At 36.5% G+C, this 17,240-nt stretch overlaps 1 protein-coding gene across 3 annotated transcripts in view; it reads left to right on the top strand.

The window, feature by feature from the left end:
- RANBP3L (RAN binding protein 3 like) overlaps positions 1 to 17,240 on the top strand; it is a 37,187-nt gene extending 19,947 nt beyond the window's left edge. The window contains exons 9-15 of one of the 3 annotated variants that reach the window (XM_074932281.1): positions 1,637 to 1,754; positions 2,790 to 2,889; positions 3,829 to 3,959; positions 4,863 to 4,983; positions 5,581 to 5,723; positions 8,979 to 9,171; positions 17,139 to 17,240. In XM_074932281.1, the coding sequence (XP_074788382.1) occupies positions 1,637 to 1,754; positions 2,790 to 2,889; positions 3,829 to 3,959; positions 4,863 to 4,983; positions 5,581 to 5,723; positions 8,979 to 9,171; positions 17,139 to 17,197 (865 nt within the window). In that variant the 3' untranslated portion in view covers positions 17,198 to 17,240. Of the gene's footprint in view, positions 1 to 1,636; positions 1,755 to 2,789; positions 2,890 to 3,828; positions 3,960 to 4,862; positions 4,984 to 5,580; positions 5,724 to 8,978; positions 9,464 to 14,515; positions 14,781 to 17,138 lie in introns of those variants that run through there. The other 2 variants (XM_074932282.1, XM_074932279.1) reach the window with 2 other exon arrangements.

Below are 17,240 nucleotides of genomic sequence, written 5' to 3'. Positions count from 1 at the left end.
GTTCATGGCCTAAAACAAGTATGGAAGGCTCCAAGGCTGAAAAGAGATGGATTTTCTGATTTCTCTTTCTTATTTGCTCTTAGTCTGAGCAACATATCAAGCATAAGAATATTAAGGAATATTTTTTTCCTTGTGTAAAATGGAGATAGCTTGTATTTGCAAATTTCTTCATCCTGTGTGAAGCGATTTCCAGCATGCTGTAGATGTGAATGCAGAAACTAAGTTCTAGAGTCCTGACAACAGAAAACGAAGTTTTAAAGTTCTGGCAACAAATCCAGCTTATTAACAGGTATATCCTCTGCATGACATATGTGCTGTTAAGCCCTCCCAAGGGTGATAAATGATCTGTAAGAGCAGATGACTGGTTCTGATGTATGCATTTTGCGATAGAACCTCAGATCATATTCTTGCCAGGTTGTCCTTCTTCCTGTCCTTCTTCCTGAACAGGAAGAGACAAGAACTTGTATGGTTTTGCCCTTGCCAGCACGAGGTGCAGTGATTAAGCTCTAGAGAAAACACGAACAACATTGTAAAAATAAAAACAAAAACCACAAAACAGCAGCAGGAACAACTTCCACACAAAGAACTCTTCTAGTGACTTTTATAAAAAATGGATCCTGTTTATTTAAAGTGGCTGTGTAATTAGCAGGTCAAACCACAACTCTACTTAGAATATTATAGAATGTAGTCCACAAATAACATACTTTTTACAAGTTGTGACTTATGTTATTTAAAAATGCATTCACCTTCTCTTAAAACCTCCTGAGAGGTAAGAAGCTAACAGACTAGTTAAATTCAGGGTGACAATGGGGAAAAAAAAAAGTTTTTTATTCGCCTGAGACACTGAGAAAAAAAAACAGAAGAGAAGAAGGACAAGTGTTTTAATGTAGCTACTGCCAAAACCAGTCACACTCCAGATCCTAAATGCAAAGTGATTTATATACTATATGAAATTTTCTCCCAAATCTGTATCCCCAAACTATAGTTGGCCAGTACCAAAGCATTCCAAGTACTTAGTTTTCTTCACTTCTCATTTTAATTATATTTATGGAACAGGGCAATGAAAGTGGAAAGATCTTTCCTGTTTTAGTTTTACCTCACCATAAGCCATCTGCTATCATACCTTTACACTTTTTCAGTATTTATGTGAATTGAAAATGTGTGTATTAGAATACACTGCCTCTGCCTTTCCAAGATGTTAGAGGGATGACCAAGGAGTGCCTGTAAGGTACCAGAGCTGCACCAACATGAAGGGGTAATTGTTCATTGTTGGTAGTCTTTTGGTGGGGCAAAAGGAAACAGGATAACAAATGTAATTCGTTAATGTTTCTGGAGTAAGACACTTCCCTAAGGAAGAGAAGAAGACATGTTGTTTTGCTTCTTGTTCTTTGTTTTTAAGAAACATCCTCAATAATCTTCATGAAATACAGTGTGATAATCTCTGTTCCTTCTGTGAAATGTTCCTTACAGAATATTCTCAGATCATTTTAAAGAATTAGTCTGATTACTTAAGTGGTCATTTTTTTGTTTGTCTTTAATGTAAGGTGCGGTAAAGTAAATGCATGAACTTATTTATATTCTTTACAAAGCTCTAAATAGTTCTAAATCACATTCTTACATTATTTTGTTCCCACAGAAGTCAGTTTGAAGACAGAAGTGTACAAACCAGCAGCAATTCTGATTTTGTGTTTGGAGAAAACATGGTTGAGAGAGTTTTGGTAAAATCTGTAAATGCTGGCAGACTTTTTATCAAGGTTAATGTACTTCTAATTTTTTTTCAGAAATTGATTCTTTTTAGCACCTCCTGTTCTTTTAAAGGTTTGAGTAAATATGATTCCAATGACCGTTGACAAGAAAATATCTAAATATTTGCTGTAGGAGGGGTAGGCATTCCTATCTTCCCCATCCTAGATAAGTACTCTAATTCTTAATCCATACCAGTATGCACTTTTTCTCTTTTGCTCATTTTTTGACCTGAAATACGATTTTTTTTATATATGCCGTGTAAAAGAGGACAGCCACAATAAGAGATAAAAGAATGTGGTCCCCACCACTTTAATAGTTTCCATCATAACTGTTTAGAGATGGGAGAAATTAGTATGGCAGGAAAATTGAACACTCATCCTAGATAGTGTCCATGTTAAACTATATTGTGCATCCACGAGACAATTTAATGGACAAAAAGGTCATTCTCAAGCTGAGGATCATACCACCTAAAATGAAATTGAAATTGAAATTCAGTTTCTCGTTGAAGCAGAATGAAAACAGTATGCATATCTGTGAGTGAAAAAGCTTGGCAACCATAGGTCTGGGTTATGTCTTCTGACCAGATTTGTTTATAAGGTCAGAGCATTGTCAGGAGCCAGAAGCATTTACTTAGACATGCCAAAGAAACTTTATCTGCAAAAACTGAAGGTCATGGATCTTTTTAGTTCATCTGAGATTAGGTTTGTGGTTTCTGAGAGTTTTAAACTGTGCTTCTCAGACTTAAGTGCTTAAGATGGAAATTAGCTGATACTTAAATATCTAAATCCTTTTGTGGATTTAAATCCTCATCCAGGATCCATACAAAGAGGCTATTCTTATTGGTGGAAGAATCATGTACTGATTTTATGATAACAAAATTACTTCCACTAGAGACTGAAGTCTGGGTCAGTTTTTGCTCTGAAGATATTATAATTTATAGTCTTCAGCTAGCATGCATTAAATGATTCAGTGTTCTGTTTGGTATAAAGTAACATAGCCATTTTATTTAAAAAGGAATTCTTATTTCCTCTGTTTTTTTCCAGAGTCCTGAAAAGCATCCCAAGTCATATAATAAAGCTGATTCATACAAAGGAGAAATAACATCCACATGCATAGAATCTTTTAATCTCAATCCACAAACAAGTAAGCATACTTGGGAAACAAGTACAGTTAGATTTATTATTATGTTTCACTGTATTTTAGAGGATGTCAAATGAGTGGTGGTCAATAATTTTCATCTATTCTCATTATCCAGTCATTAGTACACTTGCAGTATGTGCCAAATCTGTGTTCAGAAACCAGCCACAGTTCAGTTTATGACATTTGAACTGGACTAACTTCAGAATAAACGATCTAACTCATATTTGTATCCTAATTGTAGGACTGAAATTTCTATACAGACAGATTTCAGGGGTTGTTTGTCACTGTGGTGTGAGCTTTTCTACTAGGCAAGCCACATAAACCTAGGCTGTGAGGGAATACCATGAAGGCCCCTATCTTGAGCCCTCTTGCCAAACTTTGCACCCCTCTTTACTAACAGATGTATTGGATCCTCTTACTTTGTATGAACATTCTGACAAGTTTAAAGAATATAACTAAAGACTATGGAAAATGTGTATCAATTATGCAAATACACAGCACTTTGTAACAATGCTGTTCCTTTCAAATCTTGTCCTTTCATGTTACTATCAAATATTCACTGTGCATTTATTACTATTCTGAATATTGGGACATGTGTCTTTCATTGTTTATTAATCTGCATAGCAATATGACAGACCAGTTTCATTTGGAAAAGCAACTTCTAATTATTTAGGGCTTGTTTCTGCAAGTTGTCCCTTGGGGAAAACCTCTGCAACTGCAGAGACCCCTGTTCAATTCAAAATGAGCCTAAACAGATGAGACATTTTGCAGTATTCCAGCTTTTTTCTCTTCTATTTACTGCTTTGACTAAAAACGTAATATTACTAAATAATCTCAGACACCACAGGAATTCCTGAAGTCACAGGCCATTGATTGTATGTGCTTGTTTTGTTGTCCTGAAAATATTCTCTGTAAAGAAAGGATTTTCTTTTCCCTCTACAGAAACAGCTTTATGGAGGAATGCAACACTAATTGAATCAGCAGCTGCTTTTGTTTCCAAGCCAGCTGAGAAAATTCTGTTAGATAAAGTTGAAGTTATAACTGGAGAAGAAGCAGAACACAATGTCCTACAGGTGTGGATTTCAAAAAGCCTTAATAGTGAGCAATTTTGTTGTTGAAAAGAACATCTAAATCTTTTGCAGATTGCAACAATCTGAAAAATAACTTGAGTTTATATTTTAAGTTTTCACTTTGTTAAGATATGCCTCTACTAACCCATTTTTCTGTAGGCTGATTCTTTATTTTTCATATTGTATTTGTTCATGTTGTAGTCCCTTTCAATAAATAACTGCTTCACACCGTATACCAGCAGTAACTAAAAGTTCAAAACTGGAAGGGTTTTGAGTAAAGATATTTTTACGACAAAACTTTTTTTCTTGAAAAAAATCAATGTATTGTCAAAGTAATTAGTTTTACAGTTCATTGTAAAATATCAATTCTCTTTCTGGCCTGGCAAGACATACCTGCTATTCTTCATCTTCAAAATATTATTTTCTCAGAAAATAACAATATTGTATATGTCTTTAAAAATCTTAACATTGAAAGTTACATGTTTTAGCATTGACTAAATCTTCTGTCTTGTCAGAACATGGATGAGTTTTACTCTCTTTGGAGTAGTATTCTCTGGTACTGGTGGGCTGCATAATGTTTCTAATGAGTGAGGGAATGGGATTGTAGAACATTTGCAACAACTTCAGCTGTGTTAGTGGATATCACAGGTGACGAGTTAACACTTAATGAAGAAGAAATAATTTAAAAGTAAATTGGGATTCATGCTGAATGTTTTCCATACTAGCAGAAAGTTTAGCACAAATCTGAGAGACATTTTATTTTAAGTAATAATGGTGATATATTTATCTTTGTATACACGCATATGGATGTATTAAAAGCCATATCAAAAGGTTTAAAAACATAAAGGTTTAGAACCAATAAAATTAACATTTGCTGGCAGTTTCCATCATGTATTTCTCTTTCAGATCAACTGCAAGCTCTTTGTATTTAATAAGATTTCTCTAACGTGGATTGAAAGAGGCAGAGGATCCCTGAGGCTTAATGACACTTCTAGCAATAAATATGGAATGCTGCAGTCAAGGCTAAGTAAGAATTAAATAATGAAGTAACACATATAGAAAACACTAAATAATTTGTGCTATTGCTGTCCAAAGTAAGTTTATTTCAGAACATTTAAAACTGAGTAGCTAGTTCTATATAAGTCAAGTTGCTGAGAATCTTCCTAACATTTCCTGATAAAGCTTGCTGTGTTACGGAGCGAGGCACTGGGCATTTTCTACAGTTTATGCGCTCACGCTTGCATGTTGATAGGTTCTGTGTATTTCTACTGCAATTTATCTTTAGCTCAGTCACCATTCTGAACAGTTTGCTCTTTGTTGATTCTGCTTTTCCAGAAGCACTGTTTCAAGTCAGTGCTGGAATGTTGTTTTTATTGTGCTGTCAGTTTTTATACTGTATTGCACAGTTTCGGCAGATTATTTGCTTTGTATACCAGATGTATTGAATGAAACTAATGTATTTTGGTATTTAAAAAAAAAATAAAAATCTCATCATGTCAGGTTTTAGACCAAACTAAAAAGAGTAGTTCATGAAAATATTAGTTGTATACAAGTGCTAGAAAAACTGCTGCAGTAAAAATTAAGATAGTTCCAATGACTTGTCTTATAAACCTTCTTATTTTAGTTATGCGAAATCAAGGCAGCTTGAGACTGATTCTTAACACCCGACTCTGGGATCAAATGGTTATAAAAAGAGCAAACAGAAAGAGCCTGTGCTTCACTGCAACAGACCAAGAGGACCATTCTGTTCAAGTATTTCTAATTCAGGTAGGTGAGATAGAAAAACCCCACCCAAATCCCCATTGCATCTAGGATTCTGAAGACTTGCTGAGGCTTTGGTTTTAGCAAATGGCCTTTTATGCTCTGTCAGGCTGTGCTTAGCTTAGCTGTTACATGGCTTTTATTATGAAATGAGTTAAAAGTGCTGTACCTTGGAATTTCAAAGAAAAAGTCTAAAGATGATATATGGCCTTAGACATTTCCAAACTCTAGTTCACATACCGCTGATGGAATGGATATCATTGCAGTCATATTCAGCAATTACTCTTTCTTATGGAAGCCACACTGTAAAAGTTTCTATATACATAGTTACATATTCGTAAGTTACTTTTGTATAAGGCAGCAACTTTCTGCCATGGTTCTCGACACAGTGCTTGCAATAATCCATCTGGTGTATGTCCTCCATTTCTCAGTGGAGAAAAACACAGATTTTGCAATGTCACCTTATGTAAGACAATAGTCTTGGGAATCCTGGTTTTCTCTAGGAAGGGCTGATAAGTTGAGTATGGAAACGTGGTGGACTTACTTGGAAATAAATAGTACATGTGTCCTAGGTTGGGAAGTGAGAGCATCCATGTGAGTTTAAGGATGTCTCTGGTTTCCCCAGTAGACCTTTCTGGGAAGGGTTCAGCACCTTGTGCAAGCAAAACAAATCACCACTTCCAGAGTGTCATGTCATACACAGGCACCATGCACTCGCTGTATATACCATCACTGTAAGTCTATCCCTTCCAAACAGTGATTGATTAACTATGGCTCTGCTGTGCAACTGGTCTGCATGTAAGAGTTAGAAATGTCCTAGACTTCCAGGTGTGCTGCACAGTTTTTCTAGTGTATATAGATATGGAAGTTCCTTAAATTCTGTTCTGGCACTTCTGGACAGTAAAAAAAGACATGTATTAGAAAACCAAGATACATGACAGCTGTATGTGTGTGGCAAGAGTTGCAGGAAGCTGCTTTTAGAGTCATCACTGAAGTGGCTGGTATCCATCCCTACAGCTGGTATCCAGCCAAACGAACACTGAGACTCTTGAATGTGGAAGGCAAATTGGTCAATGCGTGAGACACCCAGCAGGCATCACCAAAGCCTTGGACCTAAATCAGGCTAGTCTGGTAGTCAGTGGATCCCACTCCTCCAAGGCACTAGCAGATATTTTTAACTGCTATTTAAATTTGGTTTTCCCCTGTCACATGAATGACTGATAGATACATTTGGTTCAGGGATATTACCAAAAGGGTTCCTCATGAGTGAGGGAGAATGGTCATGTGATGCTGACTACAGAGGAGGCAGTCCACAAGACTCTGTTAGGTCGGCCCTGTAGTACTCACCCAGGTTTGTGCAGAGGGCTGACCCTGACTCCTCCCCTCATGCTTGTTTCTTCCTCCTCACTTTAGGTGGCATTGGAATTTGTACATATGTGAGTGAGGCAGGTCAGAGAACTGATCTGGGTGGGTTTTATTGGTTTTGCTAAGTTAGTTTTTTAGCTTGATTAAAATTCACCCGGTGATTTCCCTAATGGTGGTACTGGCACAATGGAGAGGGTAGAAATGAAGTCGGGGGATGTATGGAGGTGAGCCAATCCCCCCTTAGCAGAAGCAGGAGTTCATATTAAATTTAAAGTGACAAAGAAACTCTGGCTTTTAAATCAGTAAGTAGAAGGCTACAGGTAAGAATGATCAGACTGAATAGCTGCTTCTTTCGTATTTATAACCTCAAGTTTCCTGAAAAGCCTTGTTATCTTGAGAGTTCGGATTTGTCCAATGAGAATTGCATTTGCATTTGAGACACCCGAACAATTCTGAATTTCTTTCTTCTTTGCCTGTCTATAGGGAGATAATTGTTTGTGGCTGCAAGTCTGGGTGGCACAGAAGGCAACCCAGATCTGCTGCTGCTTCCCAGTCACATAGCTTTTCCACCTATATGCACTGAAACGTGTCATTCCAATTCAAACAAGACATATTTCTTCCTGTTGCCAAGTGCTACAGATAGAAACTGCTACACATGGTGCACAGAAGTGGAGAACTGTGCTACAGAAGACCATATGCACTCAGTTACCCTCTGGCAGATGATCTGCTTCATAAAAACATAAGTAGTACTCTGCTGGAACTTCTGATAGTGCCCAAATGCAGTGCTTTTAGGAAGCACAGGCAGTCATGGCCACTTTGTATGGTCTGTTCACCTCATCCACCCCCAGCATCCATAAGTGTTGTATTAGGGATCTGAGAGCGTGCACCCCTACTTGTTTCCTTTGCTATCTATTTTATGAAATGATTGTCCCCGAATTTTTCTGATTCCTTTTTTAAAACTTTTGTTACTATGTTTTTGGCCTCTTGTTTTTAGTTTATATTCTCTGTCCCCACTTTCTCCTGAGGTAGCAAATTCTCGAAGTTCCTACTCACTGTGAAGAAGCACTTTCTTTTATGCTGATCCTCTACTGCTTTCATTAAGCATCTACCCTAGTGCATTTATTGTGTGGTCTGATGGACAGACATACCATATTCAGTTTATCCACCACTTTTATGATTTTGAAAACCTTAGTTATACCCTCTTCTCATCCTTCTCTTCAAAGTCTCAACTCTTAATAAAGAGCTACACCACACCCTTGATATTTTTGGTGCCCTTCTCTTTGTCTTTAATTGTGCTATATCCTTGAGCTGTGATGACCACAATGGAACACAGTTCTAAGGACATGGCTGCTTGAAGGTTTTATGTACTGGAAAAATGCTGCCTTGTCTAGTTCTCAGTGCCCTTCTTGATGATGCTCATTTTCTGTTCAACAATAGCAGCAGAATTCATGGTATCTTTAAATTTTATAATCACAAATAATTTTTTGTAGTTAGGTTTTAAAATTCTTATTTATCCTGTAAACGAAAATGCAATTTCAGTGCTTTCTTACTTCTAAAATCATATTCAGGAATTGTTTGGAATATCAAGTACTCAATACAAGCTGAGACATTCATCAGGGGAATTAATAACTATAAGGCTTATGTTTCTTGTAAATATAGAGAAAATAATCAACTGCTACATATTATAAATCTCAGACCACTTAAAGGTACTTGACATTATTTGTATTTAAATTTATTTTCTGAAATGAATCAAGTGTGAATCTTAAATCGTTTGTTTTGTTTTAAAAGGATGAAATACAGCTCTCATTACTTTTGAAAATTTCTCAGTCAGCTTCTCTGCAAAAAATGGAGAATTTTTTCAGTTAGCTTGGACTGTATGCATTTTATATTCTGCAGGCAAGCTCGAAAGACACTGGATACCTGTATGCAGCAATACATCACCGCCTTGTGGCATTGCGAAGCTTTGCTGAGCAAGAGCCAGATGTTAATCAAGTAGACACAGAGTCAGAAATAGCTTTTCACCCATTAAACTGTGATAGTGATGATGAAGATGATGAAAAAATAACTCAAGTGAGCAGCAGCAGATCTGGTAAGCAGAAATTTTCCTGGGAAAGCTGTAATCTTTTTAGGGCATTTTCTTGTAAGAAATGAAAATTGTACCTTTTCATGCTGACTATAAATTTAATCTGTTACAAATACCCCCTTTCAAGTAGAAGAGGATAATTCATTTTAGTATTTTGACTTATTGCTGTGAAAATGCAAGATTTTCACAGATCAACTATCTACACATCCTTATAGCAGTGGAATACTCTTGACAAAGGCTAGGTGTTCAGAAATTTTAATACTGTCAAGCTTTACATAAAGGTTTCTTCAGTATATTTCAGTAGAAATTACTAGGGATATTAAAATACTGGTTGTTCCTTGAGTAAGTGAAAGTTGAGTGCATTCACATCAGTGCTTAGGTAGTTACTAACGGCTTGGAGCATAATGTGTTTACTAAGATTTTTTTATGCAGTGGTTGATTTAAAACACTGATTCTTGATCAGCTGTAACAACTAACTCACTAGGAAAATTGCAGGTCAAGATTTACACACCAGTTTTGCCAGCTTTCTTCAGCATAACAAAAATAACAAAAAGGCTCCTCAATGGGAAGAATGCAGCTAAAACAAGATATAAGGGGCAAGCTGCTGACAGTCCTCTAGAAGCTGTTAATACAGCTCACAACAAGGCTGGGATTACATTTGAAGGAAGCAAGGCAGAAACACCTGTCAGGTTTAAGGTATCTTCTATCTTAGCAAGACAAGTTACATTTCTGGGGCAAATCCACATGCTTGTGCCAGACTGCTACAGCAGATATAGGAGCTGCCAATGACATGTGATTTTCTAATAGAAGAACCACAGCGGGCATATTTGAGTTGTTGCTCACTAGTTTCTCTCTGCGACATACTGTCCCTATATTATAAACTCTTCTTTTTAACAACAGTTCAACAAGAATCGAGTCATGTACAAGTAACAGCTATGAGTGACTGTTTCCTTAAGGAAACAGGTCTTTTTTCCCCTTTAGGCAAATAGATTGCAGTTTGTTCCCAATATTAATTTCAGTAGCATTCAGTGCTCTAAACAAAGCATGATGCTCTTATACATTCTGTTTAGGAAATGGAAAAATTGTTAGCTCTGAAAACTCCCTGGATTGCTCCCAGATAATCAAACATTCCCTCTGTAATTCCTATAATTCCTAAGTAGTCTCTATTGACTTTACAGAGTTACTGGTAACTTGAAAACTCTGGGTGGAGCTTGATTCCTTTCCAGAATTATTGATGATAAGAACTCTTTGTTCTTTTAGGGGAAAAAAAAAAAAAAAAGAGGGGAAAGGGAATGTCAAAGCAGTGTGGGAGCACAGATTTACAAGTTAAATATTTATTTTGATTTGCAGAGACTTCTGATACAAATATTCAGATGGCAGCCAGCAAACAGATTCTGAGATATGAGTGTCAGGTGCTGTTTTTTCTGCACCTTTTAGTTTAAGTATCAGTCCTTCATTTATGTCCAGTTACTGACAGCAGTTCTAACAATCCCTTTCAGGTGCTTTTTTTATGACTTCTAGCACTTCGTGCTTACCTTAATTTCTTCGGTTATTCTCAGAGCCACGATGTTTTAATTTTGAAGACGTTTCATTTACTGGTATCCAAGTCCCACTTTACATGCAAAAATTCACATCTTACACATGCCTATTCCTGGAACTCTCATTTCTGAAACAGGAGGAAAGATATATCTCATGTGTTTTGAACAGAGTGAGGTTAGTTTTAAATGTCAGTATAGAAATGTCCATTTAGATGCAAGAGATTAGATCCTGAATATTTAAGAGCATTTGTTTAAATCTTTCATTTTCATGCTTTCGTTTTCATTGAAGGATGGATGTGCATGAATAAGTCATCTTCTTTTTATCAATCTAACTCAGTTTCAGAGATTAATTCTATTTAAGACCACATACATGTTAAGAAGCGTAAGTTCTCAGTGACTGTTTCATTACAAGAAACACAATTAGAAAGTATGCCTGCATTTTGTTTCGTTCCATTCTGTTTTGTTTAAAAAAAAAAAAAGTGATAGTTTTCTTTTCTTAATAGAGATAATTTCCTTCTTGTTAAACTGAACTCACACAGTTCCCTAGATTATGCTGTATATTTCATGACACTGTAAAAGACATGAAAAAATAGATAAGAATTATCTTTAGTCTAGAGACTGAAGAAGAAAGGCAATACGATATACATAATAAGTGAAGCATTATGAACATTAAAGTCTTTCTATATGTTTGCATTAAGAATTATTTACACAGAATTCTTCGCTATAACGTCCACAGACTGTTAATGCTGTATAAGGACACTATAAGGTAGTAGAGATATTTATACCATTTTACAAATTCAATAGAGACATATATTCCACTATTTTTTAAATTCTTCATTGAATTGCTTTACTTTGAAGGAGAGATACTAATTTCATAAAGTCCGTAAGAGTAAGTTGCTGTACATGATATTTTTATCAGACCATGTTTCACCAGTTACAGCTTGGATATTTTTACCACCAAATTGCTTCATAAATCTAAGTGGAGAAAAACAAAACAATCAATCTTTAAACAGATTTTGAGAGTGGGTGGGATTAATAACTCTCTGGGAAGTATTTCTCTTTTCCCACTGACTACAATGTAAGCTGAGGATATGAATTTAGACTAGACAGCAAACTTCTAGGCTGACCAAAGTCAAGCAAATCACTTCTTCCATTTCTTTCATTGCTAATTCATTTCTCTGCCAAGCACTGTAACTGCGTTTGCCACCAGTTGTCTTTGTAATATCTAGCTGAGGACAGATCAGAATTCTTTATTACACATACGAAAAAAATTCTCACTAAATAATGCAACAAATAAAACAATTAAAAATGACAATGTGTGAATGATTGGACCAAGAGTGCTCCCTTCTGAGGGAAATGCCACTGGCCTCAGTTGCATGACTCTCCCCTTTCAATTTCCCTCTCTTTGGACTTGTAAACCTTATGTTCTTTGCTGTGTGGTAGATCTGCTTCAACAAACCGAACACTTACATTACACTTAGCCAGGCATATAGAATAGCCTAATAAGAGAGCATGGTCTCCTGATAGGCAGTGAGTTGTACCCAACCTCTGTGGATGAAGAGGACCTATAGATCTGTGTGGCGGGTGAGTCCTGCACTGAGTAACATGTCAAACTGTTGCTCCTACCTCCTCCTGATTAGCTAATAAATCTCAGCCATGGATCTGGGGCTTTTCTGTATACTGGCAGACCTGTGTCAGGTATCTGTGCAGACAACATCTTCTGACTCCCGTTTTTTAGGCACCTTGACTACAGGCAGTTACAAGTTCAGCACATGGGAGTACTGAGTTGCACTGCTAATATGCATAAATGCCATATCTAGTTATTGGGTAGACACTTCTCTAACATAGACACTGCAACTCTTGCAGGGTGCCCATCTCTTTCCCCTGGCAGCACAAACAAGGTACCTCTGTCAGGCCCAAAAAAATATCCTGCTAGAACATGGATCTGTTAGAGTCCCAACACCTAAGCTTGCCATTGGTAGGAGGTGACTGGAAGTCACTGCTTAGACCCATAAATGACTAAGATGTCTCCGAAAATGTTACTTCTTGCTTCTGACACTTCTAAGAGATCTTTCCATGTTTTATTCATAGCCATAAGGAGATTCTGTCCTTGCTCCAAAGGAATGTATTTTGTTTACATTTAGAAACTGGCCCATCATAGTCAGAAGTAGTGGAAGGTCCCTAAAGTGATGTAACCTCGTTAGTATTTAGAAAGAACTGTTATTCCTTGAGAGACGTAAGGCATTTCTTTCACAGGGGAGTATGAATTTTCAGTTGTAGTAGTAGAATAGCGTGGGGCTATAGGTAGGATGGGTCCTATGATTTCCATCCTTCTCCCTTTTCTGATTTTGCAGGAATTTGTTTATTTGTATCCCTGAGAGGGAACAGAGAAGCTGGAAAAGTACATGTAGGGACAAGGATGACAGTGTCACTGGGCAAAGAAATGTTTTATGCATTATTTCTTATACTGCACTTCACCAATAACTCTCTTAGATCTTCTCCTGACTCATCGTCATTGACTGAGATGTGCTCTCCTTCCTGGCATGGAATTTTCTTTTAGAATCTATTAGGGTGAATTCAAAGATGCTGGAGTCTAGGGCTAGGTAAGTCCCAAGAAGTGTCTCCATATGTAGCCATAGACCTTAAGAGAAAACCATAGTGTGCAATGACATGGTGTGTCCCATATGGGTTCACCAAGAATTGCATGGATTTTGGAGACTACTGATGTTGAGAGCAGGATGTATCATATCACAGAAGTGCAATCTTTTTTTAAAAAATTTTTGAGATTTTTTTTTTCTAGTCCACTATGCATGTACCTCCCATGTTGGCCTCACAATGACTCTGTTACCTGCTGGCATTTATCAAGATTTAAATTGTTATGAAAGCTTTTTTTTTTTATTTTTAAGTAAAATATTTCTAAATTTATTAAAGGAACTACTGTTCAGCAACACCACAGGAACTCCTGAAAAAGTGCTATCCTTGTTTGACTTTTTTTGTCAATTTAATTTAAGTTCTTACCGGTCGTTAAGGGTTCCAAATTATAAATCTAACACACACAAACACTGATAGTGATTAAAACTGAGGAAAAGTTAAGAATTAACTTCTTAGTTGGAGTCCAGGTTTCTGTATTCTTTCCAGCAGGTATCAGTAACATCTAAAGCAGAGAAGACAACTTTGATAGGCTTTAAATGCTGACATATCAGGAAAGACAAGGTGGGGGGAGGGAATCAGGTGTAATATTTTGACAAATTCAAGGCCTTTCATTTCACCTGTAAGAGGTTTAAAACTTTTGTTAAGTATTTAGTGGTGAACAGATTGTAGCAGCAATTTTTAAACAGATAGTGAGATAGTGATACTATGTGTCGGGCATTAGTCAGCTCTGTCTACCTTATGCAGATGAGGCAAAACCGTAGAGATTATGCACCAAAACCACCCCTGGGTACTTTATCATGACCAATGAGTTGTTTGAAGATATGTTGGATTTCTCATAGTTTACTGAGCACCTATTATGAAGTGTTAACAGTGTTCCCTGTGTAGAGCAAGATCCCAGACACACTTGTCCTATCTAGACATCTGAATCCTTAGTGCTTATGTTCTTGTCTTTATTGACATGGGGGGTCACAGGCTTCATTCACTATTCACATGCTCAAATATTTGTGAATAATCCTGTGTTATCTCGTTAGATATTTACCTAAACCAGGAACTGATCATATCCAAACTTTAACCTACTGCTTTGGTATTATGAAATGCTGGATTGTTTCAAAACATGAATATGCTTAAATAAGCAAGATTTTTTAAAAATTCTTTTTCAGATCATTCTAGATGGAACCACAGGGAGTCTGTAGTCTGCTCATGACACCTACCAGAGGTTATAACAGTACAGCTGGGAACTCATCTTCCCAAAATGTCTAAGCTGACTCATCAGTCCCTGGAGGGAAGGAAATCAGATGCATTTATTTTATGACTTTTAAACAAAGATTAATTTTAGGCACATCTTAAGTTTAATGCATTTGGAATGAACTTGAGATGTACTTTTGAGGATCCCCATCAGCCTGCTTTGCACTGAGATGGGAATGACACAATGGCTTCCAATATTCAAGAAGTGTTACAAAGGCTTCAGATTTTAGGATTAAATATATTTAGATGCATTACTAAACTAAGGAATTTTATAGGGAATAAATTTTTGTTCATCATATTGATGGATAAAACCACATAAAACCATGAACTAATTATACATGAAGAGGTATTTGTTACTTTTCATCTATTATTTAAAAGATACATTTGGAAAGCTTTAAATTGGTCTTCACTGAAAACATTTATTTAAAATTGTGTGGTAACATTCAGCATCCTATTTGTACATACATATAAGCAGAATTCCGAGTGGCAGTTTAGCATGACCAAGGCTTATAGAAACCAGCCTTCATAACAAGATTTTTTTCCCCATTTGTTTTGAAAATATCTAGAGTTGTATACTGGTTGTAGAATTTTGTTAAAGGGCAAAAAACTATGATCTGCCTTTACAGCAATAAGCACTAGGAGGATTCACCAGGAAGTACTGCAAGCCAGTTCTAGTGGGCATATGAGCTTTAAAATCTAAGAGTATATCTGCTTACGCTCATGAACACCTTTTCAGTTACACGAGACAAGCTCTTGCCCTGCTAATTGTCCATTTGATATATGCTAATAAAGGCATGCACAGTATAACTGGATATCTGCATAAAAATTTATCTTAAATGTGTGATATTATCTAAGATTACTTCTTCCTTAGCTGTAGCTATCCCTAAACAGCATCATTCCTTGAAATAGATGTGTTATACATCCTAATATGTACAATAATCCCAACAGTGCCAAAGACCCAGTCACTCTGTAAAAGTGATTCCAGAGACTACTGCCTTCTACCTACCATTATCATGAGGAATTAGAAAAATCAATTCTCTCTAATGCCGCCTGTGAATTAAGATTTACCGGACCATTCATAAACCCATGCACAGTACAGACACCATCTGTGGTCTGTATTTTCTATTCATTCTGTCAAAAGATAAAGAAATTATGTGTGTAATCATTCTTCTCTAACTTTCTGCTGCCTTATATATAATTGATTACCAAATACTATTTCTTTCTCATCCTCAGACCTGAAACAATGTTTTGAAATATCTGAAGTCTTTTTAATTAAGGTATTTGTAATGATTTCTCAATCTTAAAAACTGCATCACACCTGAAGAGTGAAATTACAGTTTAGTTTTCCCATCTGAACACGTGTATGTAGTTGGAAGAATACCAGCTTCTTTCTCGATTCCCTGTCAAGATCAGCATCCAGATGAAGCTGAACTAGTATCTGGATTATGCTGAATCCTAAATAACCTGCCAAAATTAATACTTGTCTCACATTGATTTAGCATCTGGATGACAGTAAGCTTAAGTGGGACTGGGTTTTTGCCTTCAGGAAAGGGGCAGTTCTTCACATCAGAGCACCTGAGTCAAATAGTGAAACAGTGGAATTCTCTTTGACTCTTCAGTCTGCTGATAACAAAAATGTTCTTTCCATGACTAGCTGTACATTTTGTCCTTTTCTATCAGTCTCACTCCTGACCACAAGAATATTTGCAACACTGACCTTCATATTTCATTGCCGCAACTCACACTGAGGAACAAAGCTCCGTATTATAAAAACTTCAACAGTTGTAAAACACAGCAGCTCTATGTATTTAGCAACAGGTCATGGTGATAACTTTGCCCTGGAGTTCAGCTGGCTATGCACTGAATGCAGAGTTTGATTTCAAAGTCTGTCCTGATAATCAAAGCCTTTTGTGAAATGGGTTTTAAGCACCTGAGTGTCATGACATCCTTCTAAATTCTACTACTGCTGTAAAATCCTTGGTAAATGAAGGGGCCTTCCAGAGTCAGAACAGAACTTTTGCAGACACAGGACATAAACTTTGTCATTTGCTTCCACATCATAAAGAATGAGGCTTATGTTCATTCACAAATAAACTCTCTTTTGATCTGCCTCTTCCCAAGATTGTTACATATATGCACAAGTATACATAAAACCACACAGGCTCATGCACACACACACATGCTCTCAAACATGAAGCTGTGTCTCCTAAAAGCTGAAGAGGAAATGAGGTGTTTATATGGAAGAGTTTGGGTACTGTGGTAGTAGAGGATGTATAAATACACTTATGTGCAGACATATTTATGGTATGAATTTTTACTCCAGAGATCTTAATTATTTATTCTATTTAGTCTCATTGCACTACAATTCATCATTTCTCAAGACTGAAGGTATGCTAATATGTAATGTATAAACTTAGTTTCAAAATGTAGAGTTTGTCATTTTATGACAGTCAAAGCAACAATTTCTATGCTGAACAATAAACAATTTTCTTACAGCTATAATTTCCATCTAACTAGTTGTCTTATTTTGTGTCCTAGTTAGAGCTTCTTACAGATGGTTCCTTCTCTGCCACAGAATTTCAAGTCTGTTTTCCTAAGGAAGCAAAGTTTAAACAGTTGTGTACTCCATCCATCTATCTG

Source organism: Athene noctua, chromosome Z (genome assembly GCF_965140245.1).
Source record: "Athene noctua chromosome Z, bAthNoc1.hap1.1, whole genome shotgun sequence".
NCBI lineage: Eukaryota > Metazoa > Chordata > Aves > Strigiformes > Strigidae > Athene > Athene noctua.
This window is presented reverse-complemented; position numbering and strand designations above follow the sequence as displayed.